At 39.8% G+C, this 14,059-nt stretch overlaps 1 protein-coding gene across 1 annotated transcript; it reads left to right on the top strand.

Moving 5' to 3' along the window:
* Positions 1-2,332: 2,332 nt before the first annotated feature.
* Positions 2,333-13,322, top strand: tmx1 (thioredoxin-related transmembrane protein 1). Its single transcript, XM_034111879.2, has 8 exons — positions 2,333-2,550; positions 3,619-3,734; positions 4,551-4,596; positions 5,480-5,608; positions 7,533-7,578; positions 10,400-10,501; positions 10,592-10,658; positions 12,795-13,322. Exons 1-8 carry the CDS (start codon positions 2,360-2,362, stop codon positions 13,016-13,018), a joined length of 921 nt encoding a protein of 306 aa, XP_033967770.1. The 5' UTR covers positions 2,333-2,359; the 3' UTR covers positions 13,019-13,322.
* The last annotated feature ends 737 nt before the right edge of the window (positions 13,323-14,059 follow it).

The following is a 14,059-nucleotide window of genomic DNA, read 5'->3' as shown; positions in this document are numbered from 1 at the left end:
TCAAAGAGAAAAGCAAGCACACTCGGAATAAAGTGTTTTCGCTCTGTTTCCGGTATTTGTTAATGACGATGTGATGTGAGATGTGAGACTGGAATTGCACAGGGGGAAATAACGTTTCTGCACCATTTTAGATGCGGATTTTGTTAAACTAATATGTTTAGGCTGTGGACCAACACTATACTTTGATGGGGAATGGGGTAGCAATAAAGATAACACCATTAAACAGTTACACAACATAACATAACAACTCATATTTCTCGCATCAAATGACATCAAAACGCATTTTAATGGCCAAAGTAACTTTAAATAGGCATTTTACACCGAGAATAAAACGAAGTTCGGCCATGTTTTTTTTTTTCTGCAGGGAGAAATGTGAAGATCACGTGACATAGACGCCAGCCATTGGAATGAATGGTGAAAAAAAACGTAGGGATCTTACAATTTCAGAGGCGTTTTTGTAGAAATACTACGTCCTACGTTGTGGACCAACGTAGTTATTACACGTTTTTTTGTGAGACTGGGTTGGACAGGCGTTTAGCCGGGCCGGCTAAACGGATTGGTTGTACTTTTTACAGTATTACGGCTTCTACAGATTTTTTGTCAAAGCACTTCAGATATTCATTGCTATCGGGATGTTAAGAGCATTCCATGGAATATAACAAAAAGTGTATCTCGAGCCGGTTTCTGAAACTTACCTACCCCACCTTTAATAGATCAAAAATAAAATAATACAATGCAATGACCGACAAAACATATATTTGTTGAAAATAACACATTGAAATATTATACAAAATAAATTGGGAGAGGAAAATGTCAATTTTATTTAGTTCAGGTGGTTTCATCAATTATGTTTCGTTGATATTCGAAGCACCTACTTGGATGGAAATGAATGGGTGGCAGATTAAGGTTTTTATCAGATTCTACGTGTTTTAGTTCACAAGAGGAATTAACAATTAATTTTCCAACTAAAAGGCATTAACAGGACATTAACATATTGAGATAAATGAAAAATATTGAAGGAGAATCTATTTCGACATTATTAGCAGGCTGGGTTGCACTTCTCCTCGGGTCAGATTTAAAGGATTTCTCTCTAAACTCCGTGGGGTTTCCACACATTCACATGCAAAATATTAAACACTTTGATGCTGCAGCTTTGAAGAAGTCTCAGTTCCTCCTGGTCTGGATCAAAGCAATGAATACTATCAGACTTCCTCAGGAGCATAAACACATTCATCTGAACCTTGGAAATATTTGAGTGTTTATTCAATAAAACATTTGAACATGTCTCCACAGTTTCTGCAGAGCATACACTTAGGTCTTGACAGTATATCAGACAAGACATGTTAAGATGCTCATAATTTGTCATGAAAATAAACTAAATTGATTTCTCAAGTACTGTACTTAAATACAAAGTCGAGGTACTGAAAATACCTATTTTTCACACCCTTGAATGCAACAGTACCTTCTTTCCCGCAGCCTTCGTTCATCAGAAGCGAACCTCCTCTCTATCCCCACACGAACCAAGCTCCGAACCTGGGGGGACAGAGCCTTCTCCATCGCTGCCCCCACCCTCTAGAACTCCCTTCCACAACACGTCAGAGACTGCACCGACCCCCCCCCCCCACACACACACACACACACACACACACACACACACACACACACACACACACACACACACACACACACACACACACACACACACACACACACACACACACACACACACACACACACACACACACAAAAAAACACTGACCAAAACACACCTCTTCAGATTGGCTTTTAATTTGTGAATTATGTTTTAATATTTTGTATTCTATTTTATCTCGTTTTATCACCACTGTAAAGCGTATTTGAGCACCTGAAAAAGTGCTTTGAAATTAAATGTATTATTATTATTATTCTTTCTGAGTCATTTATAATTCAATACCACCACCTGCTGGTCAAACACGCTCAATACATTTACATACATCAATATTCAATACACTGCTTTACTTTATGGTCTTTAGGTACAGGTGAATAGATAACAAATATTTAACTAACATATATCATCATGAAACCTCCCCACGTAATTAGTGACATTAACACAATTATGTTTTATATTACAAGTGTTCTGAAATGTCATGTTTACATATGCAAATGAGGCATTATGTAATGATAACCTTTGGTGAATTTAGGAGAAATCTGCAGACAAAAACAGACTAAATAAATAAATAATTGATTACAGGTTTTCACTAGTCTAAAAGAAGACAAACAACAAAATACTATTTGATTCAATTGAATTATTTCAACACAAACATCCTCCCCTGTCCCCACCTGACTGTGACGTCATACCGGAAGTCTGTTTCTAACAGACATGGCGTGTTTGCTAGCCGTTAGCAGCATGAGCTCCTCAATGTTTTCTTTTATAAAACGTCGTTCCTCATGGATACTCTGTTTGTTTCTAGTGATTCATGTGTCGACATCCTCCGCTAAACTGGACAGCCTGAGAGAAGTGACGGACAGCAGCTGGGAGGAAATCCTGTCGGGAGAATGGATGATAGAATTGTGAGTGTGCTAATGCTAACTGCTAATGCTAACTAGCCTGTCAGTTAGCTATTTCCAGCTCCTAAAATCGGGCTTGACTTCCCTTAATCCTTTTAGGTCAACCTTTTAGTTTATTTTGTCTGTTTGTGTCAGCAGACATAATAATAAATACATTTAAATATGATTCTATGAAAAATAAATAAATAACAACATAAGAATAAAACATGTTTGAGCTTATGCAAGGTAAAAAACAAACAAACTCGCATTTATAAATCCTTTCCTGGGAATAAACAATAATAATAATAATAATAGTGAAGTGTATATTTCAAACTTCATATGCAAATAAGTGACTTTTGTTTTTATCAACTAAGATTAGTTAGAAAATGTACTGAATTTATTTGAGAAGTGGGTTTATAACATTTGAATACTACTGTTTAAATTATGTTTACATATATATTTTAGAAGTACAATATAGGACAAGTACACGTTTCATGTTTGGCCCATATTCCAATTTAATTTAATTTGTAAAAAACATAACAAGGATATATAAAGAGAACTGGGGCCTGTTCATTCCTATGGGAGCTACCGGCTAGCTGCTAACGGCTAACTAGCCTGTCAGTTAGCTATTTCCAGCTTCTAGAAACGGGCATGACATCCCTTATAAGTTTAGGTTGACGCTTAAATTGTCTATTTTACATAAAGGTACAATAAATAAATATGATATACGATCAATGTGCCTGGTTGTAATCATGAAAAGTAGCTGCATCTAAGTTAATAGCTGTCACCTTCACTGAGCTAACTAGCATACCACAGAGTTCCATGCTAGCCATATTGTTATGCTAACTCTTAAAGTAAACACTCGGGGTGTTTCAGCTTGTAATTGGTTTATTTTACAAATGTACCACAAACTCAATATCATATTGCACTTGGTAAACTAAATGGAAACAAAACAAATGGATAAATAAAAAAACTATGGGAAATCACAACAAAACAAAATTAAAACGTGATTTAAACTATGATACAGCCATTAGACAGACACCTTATTGTGAGGGATGTTGTTTATCTGAGGCTTGACTTGTGACCCCCCAGTTATGCTCCCTGGTGCCCAGCCTGCCAGCAGCTCCAGACGGTGTGGAAGGATTTTGCAGATTGGGGGGATGACATGGGGGTCAACATCGCCAAGGTGGACGTGACCGAGCAGCCCGGTAAGATCCAGTGACCTCTGCAGCTACACTGGGACTTTACATGCAACATATACACAAGCACTTCTGCAGCTACTTTACATGCACTTCTGCAATTGCACTTGACATGCAACAAATACACATGAGGGGAATGGAAATCCTTAAAAACACATCCACATGTTAAGAAAAGGGTGCAATACTGCTGTTGAAGCCCTACACAAACAGCCATGTTTTAAAAATGTATATCCTCAATTTTCCACAAATGATTGCTACATTTGATTTGTTTTATCGAGTTCACAGTTTCTAATGTCCTTATCTGAAAGGCTTTAATTTTTAACAGTGTGCATAAAATGTAGGAAGTATAAGATGCAAAGTCTACTAGGTACGGAAGCCTTAAACAAACATGGCTCAAACATTTTATTTACTCTGTTTTCCCCATTATAATCAATATTTAGTTTTGTTGAGATCACAAATTATTTGTTATTATCTCGAAATAACTAATGTTGTTTTGTTGAGATCATGGGATAAGATCATGAATTCAATATCATGAGAAAACAAAGAAATCCAGCGTAATAGGCCTTTATCTCGTTGTCCCATGAAAACAACACTTATTTCGTAGTAATTAATAAATATCTTGTGATCTCAGGAAAACCATTAAAAGGCTGATTATCACGGGGAAAGGGAGGAAATGAAATGTGTGAAACGTGGTCTTTTAGAGATTACAACCTGAAATATCTGTATGTGCTTTGAAACTGTGATACTGACTCAGTGTTACTGTAATTCACCGTGTTGTGTGTCCATGTTTTGACCCAGCTCTGTATTAAATGTCCTCTCTGTCAGGTCTGAGCGGGCGCTTCATCATCACGTCCCTCCCGACCATTTACCAGTAAGTTCTGAGTAACTGTGTTTTATCACTTCCTCTTGTGGTGTCAGTAAAGCGGATGTTAACCATTTTTGAAAGATGTGGCTCTTAATCTCAGTTTAGATCATCAACTCTGTTCTCCTTTCTCTTCATTCTGAGGTGTCTCCATCTTATGTCTGCACAACTTACTTTAACTAATCATTAGTAAGGAAAAAACATCTCACTTGTTTTAATTAAAGGAGGGTATGAATACATCCACATTGTAGGGAAGCAGGTCAGTTTTAACCATTGGGTTATATTATTTATTCTGATTAATCCTTTGCCGGTGACATATAAGGAAATAGTGAAGAATTAAAAGGGTTTTTTTCCCCAATCGTAGAACTAAATATGATTTAATCCCTGATAAAAATCTATAAAATGGTAAGAAAAGAGCTACTAAGTGTGTTTTATGCTTTAAAATGTATGTAAAATGCTGCTTTGTCCCCTAAAAGTTTTAAAATAGTTGTAACCTTAGAGAAAATCACTTCCCTCTTCACTAAATACCACCAGCAGACACCAACACATCCTGTGATCGCAGTTTCCTTTTTATTTTCAGTGTATAAGTCATTTCTGTGTAAAGTAAACATCCAAAATGTTTTACGCTTCAGATTCTGCTTTTACTTTTAAAGATGCATCGTTTCTGCTAGATCATAACCTTTATATATACAGTCTATGATCGGAACATGCTCCATTGCAGAGAAAATGTGCACGTATATTTGTACAGATATACCCATTTCATTCTTTATGCTGTCCCTCAACACAATAACTCCCCAGCAGCTAAACACATGTGTCTGGCCATCCCTCACAGAAAATAGGGCTCAAGTCGCCTCACTGTTCCTAATGTATGTTTTGTTTATTTGTGTCATAGCTGTAAAGACGGCGTGTTCAGGAAGTATCAGGGCGCTCGCACTAAAGAAGACTTCCTGAGCTTCGTGGACGAGCAGAAATGGAAATCCATCGAGCCGATCTCTTCCTGGTTCGGCCCGTCCTCCTTCCTGTGAGTAAATACAAACATTTCAAGATTCAAGGCTTTTATTGTCATTCGTACAGGAGCTACTGTGTAGATATATCAATGAAAATCTTAGGTCCCAGGCTCCAACAGTGCAACACAATACAACCAGTATCCATCTATCCATCCATCCATCCATCCATCCATCTATCTATCCATCCATCTATCCATCCATCTATCCATCCATCTATCCATCCATCCATCTATCCATCCATCTATCCATCTATCTATCCATCTATCCATCCATCTATCTATCATCCATCCATCCATCTATCCATCCATCCATCCATCTATCCATCTATCTATCCATCTATCCATCCATCTATCTATCATCCATCTATCTATCCATCCATCTATCCCTCTATCTATCTATCCATCCATCCATCTATCCATCTATCTACTTCAGTAATTAAATATAACAGTATATTCCCTGTACTCACAAACTACTGCAGGGAAATAAGAATGTTTCTGTTCCAATAACACGAGCGGCCAACATCCAGTCAGCAGTTCAACTTTGAATAAGAGCTGTTTCTCAGTTTAGACTAATATTTATTTTACTGGGGTTGAACACCAACAAGGTCCATTCAATGGTACGACAAGTAAAACAGGCCAAATTTAAATATTACGTGCGCCATCCAGTGTTGGGTGTAACGGAGTTACAGTAATGTATTACATTACTTCGTTACAACGCATTACTAATGAAATGTGGGTAATATACTACCCGTTACAATTGTCAGTAACGCAGTTGCAACACATTTTAACCCGAAATTAAATGGTGTTTTGTTTTTTAAGAATTCACTAGCATCGTGAGACATTCCGACACCAGAGAAAAATAGTGCGGGTAGACTAGTAAGCCTGGTGTTTTCCCTTCAGGCTCATCAAGATCCCACCGCTTCGCGTCGGGTTCCCTGATCCGCCTGTCGGGTGTTCTTTTCCCCATAGTGACGCCTCGCTGCGCATTATCCCGCTTATTACATTGCGTGTTCCTGTTAGTGTTTACTTCCCGTCTGCCTTCTTCTGGTGATTTATCTGACGTCCAGCGCTCCGTCTTTTAACCTCTTTCTCTTTCTTGATCCTCCTTAGCAACCTTCATTATAGTCCTTGACAGCGGTCTGTACGACTGTATTAACAACGTGTCACATGTCAAGAATTTACAATCAGAATCGAGTATTCAACTAAGCCGTGTAATACAAGTTGTTCGTAGCCTTAAGGGCCTACACAGTTGTTATGCTATAACACAACAGCCCTTGAACAGCCCTTCACTGGATGTATAATGAGCTGCACTAAACTACATGTTAGCATTTCAAATACCTAGCCATTCTTTCGCGGTTATTTTGGTAAAGTAATATAAAAGTAGTGTAACTCATTACATTTCAGAGACAGTAATATTGTAATGTAACTTATTACTTAAAAAAGACAGTAATATGTACTGTATTACATTTTGGAAGTAACTTGCCCAACACTGAATACAACATATACAATAGTGCAAGTAAATACAATCAAGTAGAATAGAAGTAGTGCCGTACGAGTCTATATACAAGTGATAAAGAATGTGTAAGTTGCAAACAGGTGAATGTTATGATGTTCTTGGTTCAGGTGTTTATCATGCCGGTGATACATGTGAGTGATTGTTAATGAAAACTATGATCAAATATGATTAACACCATTTTTTTATCATGACTAAAATAAGACAATAAAGTTGATGAAATTAATAGAACAGGTTTTTCTTCTAGACATTTTTTAGTATGAGGGCAACACTGATTATACGCTGATCTTGTGTATAAGATATATCAAACAAAAAATCTATTTTTAGCGTCTTTTCTCTGTCTGTTTAATCTCCTCCTTGATGTTTGTTATTCTCTGTGTAGAAGTTACAGTTTGAATAACCTGCTGTTGTTTCCTCCTCTCGCAGAATGAATTCCATGTCGGCTTTGTTCAAGCTCTCCATGTTTATCCGGGTAAGTGAGGATCTATCCGCTCACTGTCACACACAGGAGGTTTATTGTAGGAAGATATTTGTTTAAATTCTCATAATCCATTTGAAGAAGAATTGTCTGCTCGGTGGGACATAAGGGAGAGAATCAGAGCGGCTTTTACCTGCACAACAAAACAAATCCAGTTTTACAGGATACAAACACATTCAAAATGCAACCTCAAGCACAGATGAGACGTATTTTAGGGAATAAGGGCACACTAATAGGAAACTCAAAGCTGTTAAACTTAATTAAAAGAAATGACGCTGTGGAGCAGGGTTTAGACAAAGCAGATCTCTTCTGGTATATGATATATTATTTCCATTATCAATTCTTTCTCATATTTCTTTTTTTACTTTTTATATATTGACTTAGTTTTACGAATTTATTGGGGAATATTTTCAGCTGCAGATTGAGCGAACAACCCAGATATTTAGTATTTTAGTTAATGTGTTAAAGGGGACCTATCATGCAAAATGCATTTTTTATGTCTTTCATACATAAACATGTGTCCCCGGTGTGTCGGGGAACTCACGCAGCGTCAGAAAATAAAACCCTCTCTCTTTCCCTCCGTACCCAAATCTCTAAAAACGGGGAACAACGGAGCTGATCCAGATTTGCGCCCGATACCACGTAATATCTGAAATGCGGACCCACGGCCCAATCAGAAACGTTGCTATCAGAAACAATGCCCGACTGTTTTGGACGTAATATGGTCGGTGTTTACATTAGCATCGCTAACACTCAGAGCTAACCTGTACTGGAGAGCATGTGTGTGAAGAAGCAGGAAGTAAAAAGGAACTCGCCTTGTGGTATAACCGGCAAGAGAGAAAGCCTTTGAGCTCCAGACTGTTTCAGAGAGAATCCTTGATGTGGTTCAGAACATGATGGCATTTAATCACAGCAGAATTTAACTGTATCTCCAGTAGAATTCTGATCAGGCATTAGCTCCGCCTCCTATATTATTATTTTTCAAGCTAAGGACCCCAAATCAGCATTTCTCTAACAGGGCTGGAATAGAGGGGTATGAGGGATTTCTAAAATGCATCATCTGTTTGGTATTTTATATTGATGAAGTGCCGCTGCAGAACATCATGTGAGTCAATGGGCAAGTCCCTTTAGGAAACACATGATGGACAGAACTTCTTCGTGTGTGTAGCACAGATGTACTTGTTGCCGTTGCTGCATGTAGTCTGTGTCTTGGAGTCCTTTGAGGGTCCACAGACCTCACAGCTGGCTGTGGGGGTCTTCCAGCAGCTGGCTGTGGGGGTCTTCTTGCGGCTGGCTGTGGGGGTCCTTCAGCGGCTGGCTGTGGGGGTCTTCCAGAAGCTGACTGTGGGGGTCTTCTTGCGGCTGGCTGTGGGGGTCTTCCAGACGCTGGCTATGAGTCAAGTTCATCTTCCAATTTGCTGTCAAATTCTGAGTTTACCTCCACATTATCCTCATCTTCAGAAATGTCTTCCTGTCCCAATTCGCCGTGTTCCTCTAATGCATCCCACTCACTCTCATCCATCATTAGCTCCAAGGCTCTGATCAGAATATCTTTTGGCCATTTTGTTGGTAGATAATTGTAGTTCTGCACTGCACTGTTATGTGAGGTTATGTCTCTGTGTAGTCCCTCCTCCGGCGTGCAGGTGCGAGGGGGGGCAGTGCGAGAAAATGTAAAATGTTTATACATTTCTGGAAGATCTGAAATGTTTATAATGTTCTAGGATAGTTTTGTGTTCACACTACAAAGGGTGAAGATCAAGGGAAAACAGGATCAAACTGCTTCTCTATGCATACAATTGTGTGTGTGTGTGTGTGTGTGTGTGTGTGTGTGTGTGTGTGTGTGTGTGTGTGTGTGTGTGTGTGTGTGTGTGTGTGTGTGTGTGTGTGTGTGTTTCTGTGTGTCTGTGTGTTTTTCTCTGTCTGTCTGTCTGTCCTGGTATTGTATCCGGGTCAGATTGACCCGAACCTCTTATGAAGGACATATGGGCATTTTTTCATAAGTGGAAAAAAATAAAAACAATTCCACATGTCCTTCACAATAAATAAGCCATTGAGTTTCAGGTTGAACGAAAATATCCTTATATATTTTTGTATTCATTGAAAATGAAAATCGGGTCAATTTGACCCGAACACCACACAAGGGTTAAGTGAATAATAAAGTTTCTTTCGGGTCACTATCAGCATGTCACTCATTATTTTCAGGGAGGGGTTTGGAGGAGCAGAGGAGACAGTGATCGCGGAAGCTTTTTTCCTCCTGCCTTCACAAACTTTACACACGTATATATCGTCTGAAAATTGCTAGAGGGCATTCATACTTTGCAATCCAAGACTTAATTAAATCCACCAAAAACCTGACATGATTGTAACGCGATTATTTTTGAAAAACATAAATCCCTGTGTCTCTGAGCCGCAGCGACACGGAGTGATTCAGAGCGGGTCCTTCTACTGGTGTTCTTGTGTTGGTGGATAAAGCAGACTGCTCCGTGTTGCTGTGCCGCTGTCACGTCTGTTCCCTGATCTCGGCGTCACCGACCGGTTTGATATTAAAGTGACAAAAAAAAAACGTTATAGTAAAGCCGCGGCCGGAAAATCAGGAAGCAACGTTACTACGCTATAACCGATTATCTTCCGTCACTGCATCGATACCGAATCGTCCACGTCCTCATCGTAGAAACGATTATTTTCAACACCCCTAATAGACATGTTTTTATATATTTGTATATATCTGAGCCCCATAATATATGCCTAAAAGTAGCATGATAGGTGACCTTTAATGTCTGTTCCTATAGTGACGATGTGTTGTAATGTTTTGCAGCGCTGTCACAACTACATGACGGATCATCTGGGGATCCCTGTGTGGGGATCGTACGTGATCTTCGGCCTCGCCACGCTCTTCTCTGGACTCGCTCTGGGACTGGTCGGTTATTATTCATCATTGTAAACAGATATAGTGCATTGAGTTCAATCGTGCATCACAGTGTCTTAATGCTGCCGGTTCTCTCTGCAGCTCCTGGTGTTCATCGCAGACTTCGCCTTCCCCTCGAGACGCTTTTCCTCTTCGGACTACTACCAGAGTGAGTCTCATATTAGATCATAGAAATGCTGCTCTACTGAACTTCAACACACGTCAGGAGAAAGCCCGGATATTCTATGAAGGGCCACAAAGATCCATCGGGCTCAAATATCAATGTTTCCGCCAGACACGTGCCTCATGATAAAAAAGGAAGTCACACACACTTTTCTTGTCTTATCTTTAAACTGTGTTCCCAAGGAAACTTCAAATAAGAGCCGTCATATTTTATCACGTCGTCATGCAAACAAAAAGGGACAAAATTAGGGCCGCGTGATTTCGAAACAAATATTTGTACTGATAGTTGTCAGGGAATAATTTCGCCCTGCATGTTTACCTTTCGCCCTCTGACGCAGCTGCCCAGCCTTGAGCAGCCGTTATCTCCCTTAAGGAGGGGCTGCCCTAGCAAGTTGTTGATGTTACCAGTTTGTGACCGGGCAACTATCGGTCAGAGATAGTTATTGTTGTGGGACACCTGGAACACATCCTTCTCGGGGTGGAGATGACCTCGAGCCATAAACAACAACAAAAGTATCCTCAGCTGTTTAGTCCTATCTATTGAAGAATGTTGATTATTACACTCTAGTTAAAACCTGGAGCTACAGGAGGCTCTTCAGAACTGATTGTGGCGTCTCTACCGTGTGGTCAGATCGTGGCCCGGGACACGTCGTGTGAATTCTCCGGCCGAAGCTCCAAATAAACCGTCAGTGTTTGCCATCAAAGCTCCAGCTCTCCTCGTGTCTCTGAGTCCTGACTCCCATTGCTTCAGAAGTTTCCCCCACACTATGTTTTATAGTCATTAACCCTTAGTGTCTGCTATATCTTCTAACGCCACCCTCCCTGTTCTCAATCAATCAATCAATCAATGTTTATTTATATAGCCCAATATCACAAATGTTACATTTGTCTCAGTGGTCTTCAGTGTGTACAGAATATCAGTATGACAATACGACACCCTCTGTCCTTAGACCCTCACATCGTACAAGGAAAAACTTCCGGAGAAAACCCACAGTTTAAAGGGAACATGGGAGAAACCTCAGGGAGAGCAACAGAGGAGGGATCCCAAGTACAAACCACAGACTGTCTGTGTCATGGCGAATACAGTCGCTGGTTTATTTATGTCTGTATAGGCCGTTGCTGTGAGTGTGGACAGAGCATATACTGCGTTAGCTTAGCCAAGCTCCATTTAGAAAACACGAATTAAAAAAGGTGTTTCCGTCTGTCTGCAGACTTGTCAAAGCATTAATTCATGGTTTTTACTAACCGGTATCAGTATGTTGTTACTTCGGCATCATTTAGAAACGTGTATTACAATTAAATCACGGTCAAATATGTTCATCTTGTTGTAGTTGTAGCCCCCTGCCAGCGATTCTCTCTAGTTTAGCATACTCAGCCCGACTCAGCCTGGTTGTTCCTGGCCCTAGAACCACGATTTTATGGGGCCAGAAAAACTGTGAATTAGGACCCGCTAGCCGGAACTAGGCCAAGTGGAAACGCAACCAAAAACGGGCCCTGCACGGCACGCTTAAAGCGAGCTACCCGCTGCAGTGGTAACGCGCCATTATATTGATTCGTTTTAAATAGGGACGCTCCGATCACCGGATTCAGTATCGGCTGATACGGATCGAGTGGGCGGGGCCTATGGGGATCTTCCATTTAAAGTGATGTTGCGCTTCCACAAACAACAACCAACATAATTATTACATTCAAATGAAGTACATTATTCAAGTCGACATTAACTTTGGAGAATAACACGGGAGAAATGAGCGGAAGGGCTCTCTTTTCCTCTCTATAAATAATCTTTCAATATAAAAAATAAACATTGCTAGAATTAATAAATGTTCTGGGTGTTTGAAAATTGTTAGATCTGACCAAAAGTGAGTTTTTTTGGAGTTCTGGGAAAAAGTTGGAATTCTGACAATATTTTTATTTGTTGAGAAAAATATATTATAATTTTTCTGAAATAAATATTAATCATTTTTTTCTGAAAATAAAACATTTCTATTTCTATTATACTTTTGAGTTGTTTTTATTCTGAAAATCTCAGAATTTACATTTGATTTTTTTCTGAAAAGAATGTTTTTTCTCAAAATCCAGAAAATCTTTTTTTTAACCTTTTTTCCTGATTCTAACCCGACAGAGAAGCAGACCCTGGAGCAGGCTCGTCTGATTCAGCGCCAGGAGGACGAGCACGAGGCGGACGGAGAGGAGGAGGAGGACGAAGACGAGGAGGACGAAGAGCAGGACGAGGTGTGGAGGAGGAGGAGGAGAGGCTCCCCCGAGGGCCTCCCCGACGAGGCGCTGAGGAAGAGGGTGGTGGGGACCCGGGAGCAGCAGGACGACGAAGAGGACGACGACTCCTAAAGTCTGCAGTGAAGACCTGGAGTCAGTCTTTACAGCAGGGAGTAGAAACCTCCTCCTCCTCCTCCTCCTCTTCCTCCCTGGTTGCTCCTCAGAGCCTCAGACTCCTCCTGAAACAGAAACACTCCCCAGCAGCAGGAGGAGCGCCGAGGAGTCGGTATGAAGCTGGATCTTGGCAATGTTGTTTATGCTATGCATCGTTTTTTTAAATGTGCGTTTATTATGTGTTTGCCTCAGAAATATTATTATTATTTTATCTCAGGCGTGTTCCTCCTCCTCCTCCTCCTCCTCCTCCTCCTCCTCCTCCTCCTCCTCCTCCTCCTCCTCCTCCTCCTCCTCCTCCAATGTATTCATCTGGTTATTTTATGTTTCTTATGTTTTCCTTAACCCAAACGTAACATATTAACCCAAATCATCTCTGTGTTTGATGGAGGAAAATGTGAAATACCTGAAGTGTTATAATCCTTAAGATTTAGCAAAAATTCAAATAGGAATGGCGTCTTATTTTCTAGTCAAAGCATTTCCCGTCACTCCTTCATAATTGTGAAGTAGCAGCAGCCGCAGGAAATGTGTGAGGATGGTTTTAATTTAGGCTACAGCTGTAGTAAACTAAAAAATATCTAATTCTGCTAAATAAATAAAATCGTCTTATTTTGTAGTATCGCATCCTGTCACTCCTTCACAATAAAGCCCCACTGGTTCTCCAGTTAAATGCTTTTGTTGTGAAGTAGGAAAAGCAGCAAATGTTATGTTATCAGGATAAACAAAGTGACACTGATACTTGTAAATATTATTTATTTCCTGCTAAAAAAAGGCAATTTAAATCCAGCAAAAACCCGCCATCAATTATAGAGGTCAATAATTGATATAGAGGTCAATAATTAATATAAATACCTTGGCACCATGTATGACATTAAATGTGTGTTTTGTTCATGAAAATCTTAAGGATTATACCTTTGAATCAGACGAAACTTTCATTTGATGTGAGCTGCACTTTAGTTTGCAGAAATGCAGTGAGTTAGAAGCAGGTTTTATTGTGAAAGG

This window comes from Pseudochaenichthys georgianus, chromosome 22, assembly GCF_902827115.2.
Source record: "Pseudochaenichthys georgianus chromosome 22, fPseGeo1.2, whole genome shotgun sequence".
NCBI lineage: Eukaryota > Metazoa > Chordata > Actinopteri > Perciformes > Channichthyidae > Pseudochaenichthys > Pseudochaenichthys georgianus.
Note: the sequence above shows the minus strand (reverse complement) of the source record. Positions and strands in the feature narration are given on the sequence as shown.

Excerpts from the sequence above, each read along its gene's own strand:
- tmx1 (XM_034111879.2), top strand. The coding sequence starts at position 2,360 with ATGGCGTGTTTGCTAGCCGTTAGCAGCATGAGCTCCTCAATGTTTTCT. Across the intron at positions 7,579-10,399 it reads AGCTCTCCATGTTTATCCGG|CGCTGTCACAACTACATGAC; the intron begins GTAAGTGAGGAT and ends AATGTTTTGCAG. Across the intron at positions 10,659-12,794 it reads CTCTTCGGACTACTACCAGA|AGAAGCAGACCCTGGAGCAG; the intron begins GTGAGTCTCATA and ends CTAACCCGACAG.